We start from the raw sequence: 17,791 nt of genomic DNA on the forward strand, positions 1-17,791 counted from the left end.
ATGGGTGAGAGTGGTCAGATCACCGACTCAACAAGTCTACCATTTCAGGGATTCGTCTGATTGCGGAGTTGGGAACACAGTTACACAAGATGGAATTCATTTCTTCCCAAATGTCGAGTCAAGTAGATAAATTGCTCTCTTAAAGGCTGATTCCGGGGCTTGAACAATATGGCGCCACACCCTTTCTTGGTCCGAGAGGGGTTTGATCATAGTTGGACTATAATTTATTATTCATTAGAGGGATCAGTGGTACTTAAGGAGTTAGATGTAACTACGGGGCAAAATGGTAATTTTGACCTAACTGTACTTATGAGCAATTTATGAAGAGTCATTGTACTGTTGATTGGTTATATCCAATGGACATAAAACTATATTTGTAGTGCGAAGAGTGCAACTTTCGATCTTTAGTGAGTGCCTGATAGTTAACGGATGGTAAATATTTTAATTAAAGAGTTTAATTAATTATTCACGTACCATTATAGCTTCAAGCTACAGGTCCATGAGGTTCTCTCAGTAGCTCAACGGGATTAAATGAGAATCAGTTTTTTGATTAATTTGAATTGTTCGAATTAATTGAGAAAATTAATTATATATGATATAATTAATTAAATTTTAATCATATGTGATATAATTACTATAATGTATTTGATACATTAAAATATTAAGTATTTATAAAAGGAAATAAATATTTGAATATGATTCAAATATTAATTATATGAATTGGATTCATATAATTAAATTTAATGTAAATGTGATTTATATTAAATGTCATTAGTGAAAGAAAAGAAACTATAAGTTATATTGTATATGATACAATATTAAACCTATAGGTTATATGTTATATTTGATATAACATATAGTTTAATATATATAAGTTAGTTATCATATTAATATATATTAAATTAAATTAAATAAATTAATTATATCAACAAATTAATTAAGGGAGGGAGTTAACTCCCTTTCCCTTTTTTCTCTCCCTACTTTTATGTGAGTGGAATGGATGGCTTTGGGGTAGTCTTCTTCTTCTTGTAAAAACTCTCACAGAAGAGTTCTGTGAAAGATATCCCCGAGAAAACTCCCTACTCCTCACTTCTTCTAAAAAAATTCTTCCTTTCTCTCTCATCCAAATTCACCAGAGTCCACACCTCTTGAATTCTCACCTGAGAATACCGAGGTTTCCTATTGGTTGTGCCCATTTGACCTTACAACTTGTACGTGTTTTTTCACAGAAGGAGTTTTAACATGAAGTATTGAGATCTTCAAGGATAAGTCCTTCTGAAACCTTTATTTATTATTATGTTTTCTTTTTTTAATTTCATAAGTATGTTGTATTTTGTATGATTAATTTCATAAGCTATCTTTGATTATTTTGTAAAATTTAATTCTAAAAAATTGGTTTTGGGACAATCCATTGCTTTCGCTCATGGACTCTTCACTGAGATCCTTTATGCACAATGTTGTACAGACTGATATTGTTTGATGAAAATATTTTATTGTGTTTTTAAAATTTTCAAGTGGTGGATTGTTGTAGAAAATTTCTTATTTTTTAAATGAAAGAAAAAGAAAAGTGGAGAATCCCACATTGGTTGGGAGAACAAGATGTCTTCATATTTACCTCTACCTTTTGTTTTGTAGATTTGGGCTCCAAAGGGTACCCAAGTTTTAGAAGGAATGAGGAGTTAGGCAAATGAGGATTTGATGGATTTTCCACACATGCGCGCCGCCACTGTCCGTCTAGTAGGGCATGGTGTGGCATGTGGGATTATAATTTTTTCTTTAATTAAGTTTTTAAATTCCTCTAGGCAAACCATCCATTTTTGCCTTTAACACGCGCACGTTACTCCATTTTGCACATTCACCGTTGGCCTTCAAGGCTTTTTAATAAACAGTGTTTCAGTTCTTGGAAAATAAATAATTTTGAAAATAATTGCAATTATTTTGTGTTTTCTTTCTCAACTGCATGTTTTTTCCTATGTTTTCCGAGCACAATCTAGAAGGTGTGAGTATTTTCGATTGATTTTTGGTGCAGTTCTGATCGAGACAGATTTAATATGAGCTGTTTTATTTTGGGGGCGGCGTGACATTCTTTTCGAACTGCTTGCGCAAAGGACAAAGTTGCGAAACGTCTTAAGAAGAGCGTGATCCATGACTCAAGCTTTCACAAATTTCTTTTTAGCAGGTTTTGTTTGCTTCTGCTAATTTCTGAGTTTCCGTTCTTATCACTTTTCGTCGGGCAACCATTCCAACATATCTTTAGAACTTAATGCGGTTGATTGACATGTTTAGGATGCTTTACGTCTAAATGTGTTGATTGATTAGGTATTTTGGATTTCCATTTTAGCATTATTAAATGTGTTAGCTAAGCATATATATGCAATAATAGAAGTATATTGCATGTATTCTACGATCAAGTGAGCAATTGGGGTACCTCGAAAACATAAGCTAGACTTTCAAACAATTGTTCTTTCACACACTTTCTTGTCTACATTTACTTTTCACACTCTTTACTTTTCAATCATATTCAAAAGCATATCAAAACCTTCCATTTTCGACTACTTTGGAACTTTAAGCATATTCTTTGAGCAACACTTTCGACTTTCTGTAGATCGACCAATACCACTTGTATTCCAAAAAATTAAGGAGTATGATATTTTTAATTGATCAACAGACTCGACAAACCTTACTCTCAATCATGGTAGCTAAAAGTTGAAATAGTAAACATTCTTAGCTATTCCTCATCTTAGAATTTTTTTTGAAACTCGGTAATTAGTTATGATTTGATACTAGTGTATATACAAGAGTAAAATGGAATTAAAATCTCAAAATTCCCTTTGATTGTCATAATTCCGAATAACAAAATGTTTTAGCCATATTTCATTACGGTTCTTTATTTTAGTCACTAGTCAGCATTTCTGTTTACCCTATTCGGGTCTTCTTGAAGGAATTTACAGGTTGGCAATGAACCAAAAATTTGAAGCCCAGTGGGCTTTTGGGCTTGCAAAGCCCAAACTCAGGCCTCGAACTGTACAAAATTGCCCAAACAAGATCTTTAGATCGAAATCAGAGACCGTACCCACAAGGAGGGGTGGCGATTCTGCAGTCCACGGCGGAGGAAAACGATGGCTTCTACAGAGTCGTCTAGTTCTGCTCGAAAAGGTGAGCTTTAGAGGACGTATGAACAAATCCATCTTCAATCACTGTTTATTTTTCCATGTTTGATGAATTGAACGTTCAAACTTTATTCAATCTTCAGACTTAGTTGATCTGATACGGAAGAAAAATTGTTTTACAATTTCTGTTTTACTACGGTGCTTTCATAATGACGCTTTCGATCAAGATTCATCGTGATTTATTTTGGTTTCGTTTCTGGCAGTGGTTGTCCTGCTGAGAGCTACTGGGGATGCTCCTATTCTCAAACAAACCAAGTTTAAGGTTTGTATTACGTCAATTTTCTTCAGTTCATGGATTTAAAGGTTGAAATTTGTATTGTACTGTTTAAAAAGTAAAATGGAAATCAATCTTGATCCTTGTGGAAACTTTTGATCATTTGATTAGGATCATAAAACTGAAATATAACCGACTGATTCTAGTAATCGTGTATGCATATGTAGGTAAGATTGTGTGTGTGTTGTGTGTGTGAGCGAGCGAGCGAGCGAGCTAGATGGACTAGGCTAATAGGTGAAGTAGACGATTAATCCAAGAGCCAAATGAATGAAGCTTAAACTTTGTTGTTACATAAGTATTAGATCTCATGGATGCAATGCCACATCCTTATCCCATATAAAGTTCACATTGCCATCAAGATATGATTTTTGTTGAGAATGTGGCCAAAGTCCCACATTGCCTAGATAAGGGGAAGACCAAGAGTATATAACTGAGAACAACCATTTCCAATCGTATGAGGCATTTTGGGTGAACTAAAAAACGAAGTTATCGGAGTTTAAGCCCAAACTGGACAATATCATATTATTGTGAAGATATGTGGAGTGTCGTTGTCCCAAATAATTTTCATGTGTTGTGTAGGAGGGTGCAACAGTCGCTGCAAAACCTTGAGCTTGAGCTCGAGCTCGGGCGGAGCGGCCGTCGGTGCAAATCCTAGTGGTAGTAGCAAATATTCAAAAAAATAATTTTCATGTGGCTAATAGCAGAAACTTTGTAAGAGTTTTTGTAGGATGTTTGGGATCTTGTTAGATTTTCTATTGCTCTTTGGGCATCACATCGGTGGAATCACATTTTACTTGATTGGAGCCCCTTCTTATATAGCTTGCTCTCCTTTTTATGAGCTTCTTGTTTGACTTTTTTCCCCTCCATTTTTTCCTCAATGAAAGTTCAGTTTTGCATCCCAAAAAAAAAAAAAAAAAAAATTATTGATTATAACAACTTGAAGAAATTTTCATGGGGTAGATGATGACCAAATAATATGATTAATTTGGGGAGGTGGGTATTATCTCTGCTATGCAGTGAATGTTTTTCTGTACAAGACTCTGCTATTTATAAAATCTGGAGCAAACTTATGGAATCACCGGTCTCAGAATGTATGGTTTTACAAAATTTTATACAGCAGCTCATCTATTAAAGTTTATCCTTTTGGAATTTGGTTTTCTATATTTATAAGTTCACGGAAAATGTTCATTCACATATTGCATACATTTGACAGATGCCCGGAACAGACAAATTTATTAAAGTTATTGATTATATACGCCGGTCAATTCAACGGGACACCTTGGTATTCATCTGACTTCTGGAATAGTCTCTCTTCCATTTGCCAATTGATTTGAAATTAATGACACTTCTCTATGCTAATTGTTTATATTCTTTGAAGTTTGTGTTTGTCAACAGTGCATTCTCACCAGGTCCAGATGAGACAGTTATTGATCTATATAATGTGAGTTGATATTGACTCATTTTTTCTCTTTATGTTCAAGTTGCGTTTGCACACTGTTTTCATTAACTTTTAGAAGAAGAAAAGGCGGGGAGGGATGTGTGTGTGTGTGTTGGGGGAGTGAATCGGTTGGAATCTATCTTAAAAAGTATCTATGTATTGGCCGGTCAAAAAGTGTCATCTTAACTGGGGGTATATTCATTGAAGGTGTAGTGTAGCCTTCTGATGTTGATGTTGGTCATGAATCATTCTTGAAAATACCCATCATTGTATATTCTTATGAGGTGAAGGAAAAAGACTTAAGCAATCAAAATTTGAAAACTTTCTGAAGCATGATATCCATAAGATCTCTTAGATTATCTGAAAATTAAATATAACATCAAATCAGATGAGTCCCTTCAATGTTTTTTCATCACCCTTCTCTGAGGGTTGGGTATGGATAAAATTATTCCTGACCTCATAGCAATTTCTCAATGTTTCTTTACCTAAGTATAAATGTATGGTTTTTCATATCCACATGCGTTTAAAGTTTTCTCAAGTCCTGATGGCTAGGTATCTTGTTGATTATTCTTTTTTGTGTGCCTATTTGCAGAACTTTGGAATTGATGGGAAATTGGTTGTAAATTATGCCTGCTCGATGGCTTGGGGCTAATTTTCAGCATGGTAATGCTTAGTGCTGAGGCTGTAAATAGTATATTGTACAATTCATTCTAGTACTGTGATTTTAAACTCATCCATTACAAACTGTAGTGTTAGAGTTTCCTCCATATTAGCTGCTTTCCCTGACGGAGAAACAAATCAGTCAAGTTCTAGAGTCATGCTTGTCAAGGTCTAGAGTTCTGTAATTAATTAATTATTTATTTGATAGACCTCTTTAATTAATTGTTTTAACGTTGAATATTGAAGCTAAAGGATATATTGTTCCAAATAGTGATATGGAAACCCAAATTCTTGATTACCCTACTCAGTTCCATATTTTTCTTTTTACATCATTACAGTTATTGAGACCAATACAAGTCCTCATAAGTGCCATATTTTGTCTGATGAAAGAGATCAGTTTGTGTGTCAGTTTGAGATTACATTACTTCGTGTTTACTGTTTAGCCTTCATAACTATTCTGGTACTCCACGTTTATCATGCCGGATAAATACAAATTATCTTTTTGTTTCTTTTTTCTCCATGATAAGAACTAGCTGGGAACATATAATTCTAATAGTAAGCTCCAAAGGGGCCAATTTAATGGTTTAGGTTGGAGGAAACATAAAAATACAATGAGTTGAGCGATGGTCTGGGTGTTATGTATATTAAGTACATTAGTACTTAAACTTTGCTGTAAATTTGTACACATCTGTTTTGTTTGGGTAAAATCCAAGATTGACAAGATATAGACGCTGACCAAGACCATATCAGGCTGAGTGTTATGTGGTGGAGGAATGCTGGTCTGCACTATTTGTCTGATTCTGACCATCTGAAAATTTGGACTAAACTCGTGACAGAAAGTGAACATTTTGTTTTTCTTGTCTATCAGAATGATTCTTTTCATATCCCCACCACAGCATCGGATTATGAGGCAAAATCTAGAAACTCTCTTAATGAGTGCACTAGCAAACTCCCTCTCTCTCTCTCTCTCTCTCTCTCTCTCTCTCTCAACTTGGAGGATTACTATATGTAGCACAAGATCTCTCTCTGTCTCTCTGTCTCTCTGTCTCTCTCTCTAAATTTAGGAGATTACCATATTCGCACTAGATGTCTCTTGCTGATTCCCTAGAGAAGTGTAAAGTATTACAATCTTTGGAATATGATTTCGTTAGTCGATGATAGCCGGTAGAGTAGATAGCACAAGATGAAGTTAGTAGGAATCTGTTCATCTGCAACCAAATATTTGGCTAAGGCTATGAGTGAAACGATTAAATTTTAGATAAATCAGTAACGATTTGCATGAGAGTGCACCAACAACCTAAGCTTATAGTTGCTGCTTATGATACCCAATTACAGGAATTTACTCATCCACTCTAAATCAGGTCCCTCATTGGAAAAATCAAACAAGTTATCGACATCATACTCCAAGTTTGAGCTGTTTTCACATTCTTGAGATGTTTCCTCTTCTCTCGACTCTGTGTCTACTTTTCTTTTACACCCTTTTCTTTTGAGAATTTCACTTTCTTTTTCACTCTGTTGGTTCATTTTCTTGCTCAAATGAGAATTCCAGTAGTTCTTTATCTCGTTATCTGTTCGCCCTGGCAGTCTCCCAGCGATCAAAGACCACCTGAGAAGATCAATCAGGCACCACCGGCCCCAACCCAGAAAACCAAAACTCTTCAGCTTATGAAACAGAAGTTAATAAAACCAAGAAAACTGCAGAGTGAAAAGGAAAAGAAAATGTGACCTGTTGCCAAGAAGTTTATGGAGCCGGAGAATCAAATCTTCTTCTTGATCTGATATATTGCCTCTCTTAATGTTAGGTCTGAGATAATTGAGCCATCTTAGTCTGCAACTCTTCCCACACCGATTGAGACCTGCAAAATTCAGAAACCCATTAAGCTTAAATTTGCTTTGCATCTCTCTAAAGAAGTTGGAATTATAGGAAAAGTGGAAAGAAAAAGGAGTGAAACTTGAAAGGCACCTGCTTTGGCTGCAATGGACTTCCACCTTTTTGCACCATGAATGGCAATAACTTCAGCCAATTTTTGATCTTCTTCTGCAGTCCAAGCGCCTTTATTGACTCCTCCATTTCTCATATTTTCAGCCTCATTTATGTCTCCTTCAACTTGTTTCACTTTTCTTTTCACAGACTCTTCTTCAGTCATTGGAACTTTAAAGAGATAGAGATAGAAAGAAGGAAAGAGAGAGATTATGGTTTAGAAGAGTGCTTTATTTCTCCTCTTAGAGGTGTGAAAATATAACAGAGATCTCAGCAAGCAATTAGAGATATATATGAAGAAATTGGAATAATTTTTGGGTTGGCAGTCTTTCAGGAAAAGGACACTCTGATCATGAGGTCGATGATTGAGTGAGATATAAAGTCTGCTTCTAAATAGTTGCACACTGTTTTACAACTCAACAAACAACAGCTAGCAAAATATCCTGTTTAAGAAAAAAAGGCTTATTATTATTATCATCATCATCATTATTATTATTATTTCCTCCATATCATTCTATGCATAAAAAAGTCCAAGACTCTGGATTTAACAAGCATCTATCTATCTATCTATATATTCTTGATTGATTTTCTTTGATTGTAATGGATGTTTTACTAATGGAAATATAATCTCAGGAGAAGATGAATACCAAAAATATAGTTGTGAATAAAAATTTCTTGAGATATAACCGTAATGTGAATATGCTTTTCATGGTGATTTGTTTTTCTTCGAAATTTTAAAATTGAGTTGGAAATCATATTCTATAACATTATTTACATAATGATAGCATCAAAACCCTACTAATTTAGATTATATCAAAACCCAAAATGAAATTTTAGAATCACACTCTCCCTCCCTTCATCGTTAATCCAATGGATTAAGCTGTTTTCCTCTAAATATTGAAGTCTAATTAGTGTTCGTTCTATTTTAGTTTTTATATTTTTAATTATTCAATTTTGATCTCTATACTTATAATAAATCTTACATAGTCATTCAGTACTAATTTGTATTGAGTTTGATTAAATAATAATAATAATAATAATAATTTTAATGCAAAAAAAGACATGAATATATTTTCAAAATTATAAAGGAACAATTAATAGAGACATCAAAATATCAACACACTACAAAGACTATTTAAAAAAAAAATTAAAATAAATAAACTAAAATTAAATACTTAAAAATACAAAGACAAAAAATATATCCACTAAAATGGTATCTTAATCCATTTTATTGTATGAGTTATATTATTCTTAAATTTTTCTTGTACTGTATGATGAACAATGAATGTTGTTTTTCTAAAATTTTTAAAATAGTGTTGTGTTGTACTCAATGGATCTTGTTGTTATATTTTGAATAAATGAAAGTCAAGAACTCATGAAAATCACAAAAAAAAAAAAAGAGTTTTTTTTTTTAGAGAGAGAAAGACCTCGAATTGAGTGAAGAATCTACAATAATGGAAAGGAGAAGAGAAAGGTAAGAAGGAGATTATTTAAGAGAGAGAGAGAGAAAAATGGGTAATGGCTACAAGAAGGACAAAGTGAAAAAAAAAAAAAGCATAGAACAGAAAAGTATGTCTTGAAATAATACAACTTTTTCAGAGCCATAGAAAGCAGAGAAAAATCATAAACTCTTTTTTTTCATTTTTCTTTTTATGATCAGTATGCAATGCATGAATATCCATTTTCATTGGTTTCAAACTTTCATATTCCTATTTTCTCTGTCCAAACCTGACTTAACAACTACTGTGTTTTTTTTTTTTTGTTTTTTTGTTTTTTTTTAAACATTAAATATTTTTTAATATTATTTTTTTAAAAAATACCTGTACTTTCTATCAAAACATTAATACAAAAGGAAACTGTTAAACAAAAAGCAAAATTAGGTTTAAAGTAAGTTTACTTTAAGTTGGGATTAGGTAGTGAAAAATTAAACCATATCTATTTTCCATGCATAACTTTTACGTACTTTTAGTTTTAATTAATTATTCATGAAGTCTAAATTTGTTTAATATCATAATGTAGCTTGGACCTTGAAAAATTATCAAATTTGAAGTATTGTAAGGAGGATTTTATCATTAATGTACTGGAACATATTAACAAACTTAGAACTTGTCATAAATAAAATTTCCGTCACTACATGAATTTTGACCTTTTTTTAAGGCAAGAATTCATTGAAAAAGTTAAAAATTGTTGGTATAATTCATAAGGTTTTCGTGACGAAAATCATCGAAGGTTCTATTATAAGAATTTTGGACTTTTTTTGATATTTTTTCAATTTAAAGATATTGTTAGAAAAAATCAATAATGGTGACGCATTAACCACAAGTTTCAATATTTCCTACTTTTGTTGATGCTAAAAATTTACCGTCGACAAAAGTAGTGTATTTGCTAACAATTTTTCATAATTGTCAATAAAAACACTACTTTTGCTGATAGTAAGGACTTCAGCGTTGGCTCAAATGGTGATTTTGCCAACCATTATAAAAATTGTAGATAATAATATGACATTTGCATATACTTATGAAAAAAGTGGACAATTTTTTTGTCTTATGGACACCATCGGTTAAAGTTAACTTTTTTCAACGTTTCGTGTTTTGTCATCAACAAAGAGTCTTCCAACAATGTTTTATCGAGAAACTACATTGCCATTTTTTTTTAAGTTTACATTTTATGGTGCTTTTGTGTGGCAAAAAAGGATTGAATTTTTGAAGTGTCTGTCAACAAATAAATCTTTTGTTGACACACTTTTAGTCCATGTCAACAAAAGTGTATACAAATTAATCAAGTTTTTAAAAAATTATGGACTAAATGTTTTCTTGTGAAGTAATAAAATAACCTTTTTTATCTTTAGAAAATCACATCATAATTGCGGACAAAAAAATCTAACCTTTTGACACAAAACAAAAATCCGTAAAAATTTTATCATTTTGAATTATATTCGAGTCGGTAAAAACACAATTGGTCTATCGATGATATATATATTATTTTACTTTTGAAATACATATTGAGAACGAACAAGAGGCTTGGTTTAAAATGTGGACCTAGATCTTAATTTGTAAATATTGTGAGGAAAAAAAAGAAAAAAGAAAAGCATTATGTATTGATTATATATTAAAATCCGAAAATGAGATTCAAAATAATAATTAAAAAAAAAAAAAAAAACACCAAATTCAAAGCGAGGTGGTTTGACTGTGTCGTGAAGAATCCTTCTTCCAACTTTTGGTTAATGTGATATTCCTTTAAAGCTGAAACATAAATTCGGATCTCAAACCTTAGATTTTATCTGTTTGTCTTTTTACATTAATGCACACCTTCCATAGATCCACCTCTATTTTTATTTCTTTCTTGTTTTTTTAAATCATATCATACTCTCTTTTTTAAATACATCATATCACACTCTTCCTTAAATTTTAGTGCCCTTATTTGAATTATCTGTCACCGAGCTTAGCTCAACGATAATTAGTTTGATCTTCCTTCTTAAAAGTTAAAAGTTTGATCCTCCATCTCCATAGTTATTATACTAAAAAAATTGAATTAACCACTCCAATTTATCTATTTTAGTTCGTTAAAATGCCTTGAATTTATTTGTAGTTATTTAAGATTATGTAGTGCAATATATAAACTCTTTGACCCTAAATGTGTCATTTGTGTATTCAGAAAACATTCTCTCTAAATAACCATGTATATATGTTGATTCTTTATATGTTTTTCATATTATTTAATTGTCGATTTCATAACTAGAGCTTTATTTAAAAATGTCTATTTTAGTTGTTAAACTTATTAAACATAAGTATTTTTGTCCTTACTCTTTTAAAAAATTAATAGTGTAGCTTTGAATTTGTGTACTAACATCTTATATATGGACATAATTTCAAGTCAAATAAAGTTAGAAATGAAGGCCAAAATGATTGTTTTTTCTTTTTAGTTTAGAAACGAAAATAAACATTTAAAAGTTCAAGGATCAATATAGAAGAAACTTAAAAAGTTTAGAGACTAGAGCATACATTTTTTAACATTTGAGCTATGCTTAGATTGACAACTTAATTACAATTTTTTTTAATTAAATTATATATGGGATGGGAGATTCGAACTTTAATTTTGATCTTGTTAGTCAATAGTACATGTTTGATGAGAATTAAGCTATAACCTAAAAGAGCCTTAGATTACACCGTTCTAGATCTTATTAGTGACATAAATCATTTTGCTGAGAAACAGAAATTGTAGATAGCTAAGAAAGGCAAAAAGAAGATGAATGTCTTTCCTTCCATTTATAAATTTGGGCTGACAGCCAATTTAATGGAGCACAGAGAGGGTGATGGGGGCAAGGAAAGACTCAATTATTTTTCATTTTCACTACATTTTGCCCAAATCAAACACAATCTCAAACATATAATTAAGGAAGGGATTTCTTTTACTTAATTTAACTGAAAAAAACTGATATTGATAATTAAAGAAAGGAAAAAAAAACCATCTTTTTATAGTTATGGTAGTTTGGAAAATGACTAAGCACATTTGGTATGATTGAATTGGTAGAAACTTAAAATTCATAGGTCTGATTTCTCTGGATTTTCTTTCCTTCTCATAAATGATTCAAAATATGTGTTAAATTATATATATCTATTGGTTAATGAATCTATAATTTGCAATCAAGATCAACTCAACATAATGCAATGTCAATTGACATATATTTTTCTTTTCTTAGTTGGAGATTCAAATTTTCTTACCTCATATTTGTAATACTCAAAAATGAAAATTGATATCAAGTATTCATATAATACAATAATGTTTATAGATTTGGTGCATGATTTGAACACAATTATACATAAATCGTGTCGCAATATTTTGATTATTAATCCAAAATTTACCAGAACTTTGTCCTATTAGATGTGAGAGATTGTATTAAAGTAATTTAAACAAATTTCAAATTCAAATTAAAAAAAAAAACCCAAATCCCATAAAACAAAAGATATTTTAAAAAACAAAATCAAAATTAAAGAAAAACAAATAAAAAATATTCTTAATTGATTAATGAAATTGGCATGTAGTTGAACTCAAAAGCCCATTTACATGCACTCTCAACAACACCAATTCAGAAGAAAAAGTATAAATATATGGGTCTCATTCTAGTAATAAGGTAACTCCACTCTTTTAATTCAACTAGACATTATTCTCTCCGGTGACCACTGTCGGCCATCCTCCGGCCACCAACTCTGGAACCCCACTAGTGAACATTTTTTTTCTAGGTCATTCCAAAGAGACTCTCAGTTTAATTACAATAATAATTTTTAAAATATACTTGATTTTTTTTTTAAAAAAATATTATTATCATTAGATTATTTTTTAATTCTCTATTCCCTTCTTTGTTTAAAATGATTGTTTCTTTCATTTTATATTTTATATTTTTCTTAGTTGAAAATCGATTACCTATCTATTGAGATCTCAAGTAATGTCAATATACTAATAATATAGTGGAAAATGTAAATATACATTGCATATATCATGGTTTATTTTTTGGCATGTTTACAAATATACTAAAAAATATTAATATACATCGAATATATTATTTAGTATATAAGATAATATATTAAACAAATTGTATTGTTCATGCACTTATCAAATATACACTAATTTATTTATACAAGATTCAAATATAAAGTGCTATATATATCAAATATATCTCATTTTCTCTTTCAAAACTTCTCTCTGATTTTTGCTTTCATTTATGAAGCAACAATTTTGGGAGTTTTAGAGATATATTTTCCTAGAGATATATTTTCCTTACTTGTATAGGTTCTTAAAAGAAAATTGTTTTGGAAAGTTCAAAACCACAAGAAACTTCCCTTACATGTTGAAAGCTAAAAAAGTAATATGGGCTATATTTTTTTTAATGTAAAATAATAGCTCACTAAACTACAAATGATATATTTGTTTAGGCTAATGTATAGAAAATCCTAATTTAACTTAATATTTTCATTTTTTCGTTGGTCAATTTAACTAGCTCGAAGATTTAGAATTATTTTTTTTTAAATATAAAGGATTAAAATGTCAGTAATAACTTAACACAAAATAAAAACTAAAACTAAAACTTTATGATTTTTTTTAATTTCCTTAAATGTAATTGGGTCATACTTTTATATAAAATAATAGCCCATTAGATTACAATTGTATAATTAGGTATATTTATTTAGGCTATATATATAGAAAGTCCTGATTTAATTTAACATTTTTCATTTTTTTGGTTGGTCAATTTAACTAATTCGAAGATTTAGAATTATTTTTTAAACTTAAAGTATTAAAATGTTGGTAATAACTTAGCACCAAATAAAAATTTGAACTCAAACTTTATTTTTTTTATTCCTCAAATGTAATTTGATTAAAAGAATTATAATTTTTTAATAATTGAATTTAAGATTAAAATCTTAATTAATTCAATTTGAAGTTAGCATGTTACGGTAAAAAATCGAACATTTTCCAATGAAATTCTAAAGAATTTTTACTTCAGAGTAGTTTCAAAACCTTTTTATGAAAGGTAAGGGCAATATTTCAACTTTTATTTTAAAAGACAAAGTTCAGGGTTTTTTTATTATTATTATTTTTAATTTAGCTAAAATATTTTATCTTTAATGAATTATTATTATTATTTTATATATAGACACGCTATATATATACACACACACCCCATATCTTTCACATTTTTTTTGACGTCTATTCCACATTTAATTATTTCTTCATATAATGTTTTCTAATATTTATATAACAATATCTAGAAAAATATACAACTATTATAAATATTAAAAAATAAATAGATGTCAATTGCTTGTCCTAAAAGCGATGTGTCAATCGTCATGTTATCTATGTGTTTGTAGTTATTCATGCTTGATGTCCATGTAAGACTACATTCTACTTATCACTTTGTCTATAAATAGTGGCATTTGGTGGATAAGTCACACACATTAGTGAGAAATCCACTTCAAATTTCCACTAAATTTCAAAATTTTAGTTATTTTATTTTATTATTATATTTATTTTATTATTATATTATATTTTCTCCATATCCATTGTGCTTCGTTGTGTTTCTCAATTTCACAACACGTTATCAGCCCGAGCTCCTATTGAAGGTAGATCGATTTTTTCCTCTTTATTATAATTAATAAATTAAATGTTATTTTTCATTATTTAGTATATATTAAATTAAAAACAATATTTGTAATAGTGTTGTCACCACAAACCTTACAAAATTGGAATTCGTAGCCCTTGACATTATTGGCAATAATTATTTATCATGGGTGTTAGATGTCGACATTCACCTGAATGCTATGAATTTGAGAGAAACAATTAAAAAAGGAAATACGACATCTAGTTAGGACAAAGCAAAAACTCTAATTTTCTTTCGTCATCATCTTCACAAGGGATTCAAAATGGGGTATCTTACAATAAAAGATCCCCGTATCTTGTGGAAAAATTTGAAAGAAATGTATGCTCATCAAAAAATAGTTATTCTTCCTAAAGCTCATTATGAGTGGATGTATTTAAGGCTACAAGATTTTTAAATTAGTAAGATTTTAAAATTTCACATTTGCTATATGGGTTTAACTGAAATCCTAGCTATGATAGCTGATGGTGAGGTTGAGGATCCATTGTCTTACAAGAAGGCAATGAAGGATGTTGGCAAAAATGAATGGATCAAAGCCATGAATCTCAAAATGGAGTCTATGTACTTCAATTCCGTATGGGATCTTATAGATCAACCTGATGGGTTAAACCTATAGGTTGTAAATGGATCTACATGAGGAAACAGGATGCTGATGGGAAGGTGCAAACCTTCAAGGCTAGACTGGTGGGAAAGAGTTATACCTAGGTAGAGGGAGTCGACTATGAGAAGACATTCTCGCCTGTTGCCATGCTAAAGTCTATCCGGATCCTCCTATCCATTACNCGCCTGTTGCCATGCTAAAGTCTATCCGGATCCTCCTATCCATTACCTCATATTATGACTATGAGATATGACAAATGGATGTCAAAACTGCTTTTTTGAATGGAAATCTTGAGGAGATCATATATATGGTGCAGCCCAAAGGATTCATAATCCAAGGTCAAGAGCAAAAGGTTTGCAAGCTTAATCGGTCCATTTATGGACTGAAACAGGCATCTCGATCTTGGAATATAAGATTTGATATTGCGATCAAATCTTATGGCTTTGATCAAAATGTTGATGAGCCTTGTGTATACAAGAAGATCATCAATAGTTTAGTAGTTTTTCTAGGTGTTGGGATGTCCTAAAAACTCGCAGTTTGTAATTCGTGTTAAATATTCTATTTATCAATAAAATATTATTGAGTATTTTATTCAATAAAGTTGTTGATATTGCATTCTATTATAAAAATCCAATAAACAAATTCATGGCTATAGTATGAATACTTTAACTTTATGTAGTGACATAAATAGGATCAAGTTATAGTATATAGCCTAAATGGTTTATAAGTATATGGATGAAATTGAGTATCTCATCCTGATAACACTATTGGATGCGACCCATTTTGTATGCTGATACAAATGATGTGATCTATAGATCATTCATGTAGAGACAAGTGAGTGGAGGCATCCTATGCAATGAGTTTGCATAAAGACTGGACCTCGAAATAGTTAATTTTTCTTATAAAGACGACCATTTACTGTTAAAAATGACTATTTCATACTAAAATAGCCTAGGATAACTCGATTTTAATCCTGAGGTAACTAGGAACTCTTGTTTATTTGGGATTATTCTTTGATCTGCATAGGTGAGAGTAGTTCAACAGTACTACTCAATAAGCCTCCCATTTTGGGGATAAGACCGGATAAATAGCTGGGGACATAGCCTTGCAAGATGGAATTCACTCCTACCTGTCTTAGGGTTAGCAGATAGGTTGTTCAAGTACTAATTCATGGTCTTGAACAACGATCTCTACCCTCTCGTGGTAGAGAGGGACATGATACATAAGTGGTATTATGAATCAGTTGTTCAATAGAGGGTTAGTGGGAGCTTAAGGAACAAGATGCATTTACAGGGGTAAAATGGTAATTTGACCCAGCTGTAAATACGAACGACTTGTCAAGGATTAACTTACCGATTATGGTTAAAATGGATAGAAATATATCTACATTGAGAAGAGTGCAACTATCGAGCTATAGTGGTATGCCTTGATAGTTAACGAATAGTGGTTAATTCAGTTTTAAAGAGTTTAACCAATTAATTATAAATCGTTGGAATTCATGATATGTAGGTCAATTAGGTCCCTCTACAAGCTCATAAATTGGATTAATAAATTGAGTATGTTTGGATGAAATTAGGGTTATGAATTTGAAACATTCAAATTCAATTTTTAGGGTTTCAATTAATCGTATTCGATATGATTGAAACGTTTAATTTTATCGAAAATTGAATGAAATTGGAGAATCAATTAATATTTAAATTATGATTTAAATATTAATAATAAGAAATTGAATCATATTGGTAGAATTGGTATTTTATTAATTTAATATTAAGATATTAAATTAATAATAGTTTAATTTAATGAAAAGGTTTAATTAAAAATTAAATTTAGTTATATTTAAATTAATTATTTTGAATTAATTTTATAAAACTAAATTATTTAAATAAAATTGTTTTATTTAGAGAAAATCATTTCAAATCTTGATTGAGTTAGTAGATTTTTCTAACAATTTTTGGGAAAAATCCACTAAACTCAAATGGGGTGATATATCACCCAATTCCACTTATCTCTTCAATGATAACCCCAAGTAGGAGCTGTCCTACATGCGAGCATTCTCCATGCATGAATTGAGTCTTTATACTGAACTTACATGCTGAGATTTGAGAGAGATCTCTGAAGTTTTTAATAGAAAGACTGCTGTTTGAATACCTTTAACAACCCACCTAAGTTCATCTAAAATTTAGCTCAATTTGAGTGTTTCCACCACACATTCCTTATTGAGTTTAGTAGAGAAGACCTTAGTGGTGGTCTACTTGAAGGTTCAAGCTCAGATTTATGGAGATCCAACTGAATTCGTAGAGAGTTCTTCAAAGATATTGTACAACACAAACCTTCTTATGAACTTTACTTGTGTAACATGTTTAAAACTTAAATTAAGTTTAGTTAGAGTGCTTATTGATTCTGATTTCTTCCGTTGCATGTTATATTACTCCTTCAATATGTAGATGATATTCTATTCATTGGGAATGATGTAGGTTTGCTGACTACAATTAAGAACTGGCTAGCGACCCAATTCCA

General features: G+C 30.8%; 2 protein-coding genes across 2 annotated transcripts; one reads left to right on the top strand and one right to left on the bottom strand.

Moving 5' to 3' along the window:
* The first annotated feature begins 3,042 nt into the window (after positions 1-3,042).
* Positions 3,043-5,843, top strand: LOC120070712 (ubiquitin-like protein ATG12). The gene is made up of 5 exons (XM_039022565.1): positions 3,043-3,156; positions 3,374-3,432; positions 4,658-4,726; positions 4,823-4,885; positions 5,475-5,843. The coding sequence occupies exons 1-5, from the start codon at positions 3,120-3,122 to the stop codon at positions 5,532-5,534; spliced, it is 288 nt and encodes a 95-aa protein (XP_038878493.1). The 5' UTR covers positions 3,043-3,119; the 3' UTR covers positions 5,535-5,843.
* Positions 5,844-6,032: 189 nt separating this feature from the next.
* On the bottom strand, positions 6,033-7,840 carry LOC120070704 (transcription factor MYB3-like). Its single transcript, XM_039022553.1, has 3 exons — positions 7,506-7,840; positions 7,269-7,398; positions 6,033-7,148 (listed from the first exon to the last, which is right to left on the bottom strand). Exons 1-3 carry the CDS (start codon positions 7,687-7,689, stop codon positions 6,872-6,874), a joined length of 591 nt encoding a protein of 196 aa, XP_038878481.1. The 5' UTR covers positions 7,690-7,840; the 3' UTR covers positions 6,033-6,871.
* Between the last annotated feature and the right edge of the window lie 9,951 nt (positions 7,841-17,791).

The sequence above is a fragment of the Benincasa hispida genome, chromosome 1 (genome assembly GCF_009727055.1).
Source record: "Benincasa hispida cultivar B227 chromosome 1, ASM972705v1, whole genome shotgun sequence".
Taxonomy (NCBI): Eukaryota; Viridiplantae; Streptophyta; class Magnoliopsida; order Cucurbitales; family Cucurbitaceae; genus Benincasa; species Benincasa hispida.

Excerpts from the sequence above, each read along its gene's own strand:
- LOC120070712 (XM_039022565.1), top strand. The coding sequence starts at position 3,120 with ATGGCTTCTACAGAGTCGTCTAGTTCTGCTCGAAAAG. Across the intron at positions 3,433-4,657 it reads TCAAACAAACCAAGTTTAAG|ATGCCCGGAACAGACAAATT; the intron begins GTTTGTATTACG and ends TACATTTGACAG. Across the intron at positions 4,886-5,474 it reads CAGTTATTGATCTATATAAT|AACTTTGGAATTGATGGGAA; the intron begins GTGAGTTGATAT and ends GCCTATTTGCAG.
- LOC120070704 (XM_039022553.1), bottom strand. The coding sequence starts at position 7,689 with ATGACTGAAGAAGAGTCTGTGAAAAGAAAAGTGAAACAAGTTGAAGGA. Across the intron at positions 7,399-7,505 it reads GTCCATTGCAGCCAAAGCAG|GTCTCAATCGGTGTGGGAAG; the intron begins GTGCCTTTCAAG and ends TGAATTTTGCAG. Across the intron at positions 7,149-7,268 it reads CATAAACTTCTTGGCAACAG|GTGGTCTTTGATCGCTGGGA; the intron begins GTCACATTTTCT and ends TGATCTTCTCAG.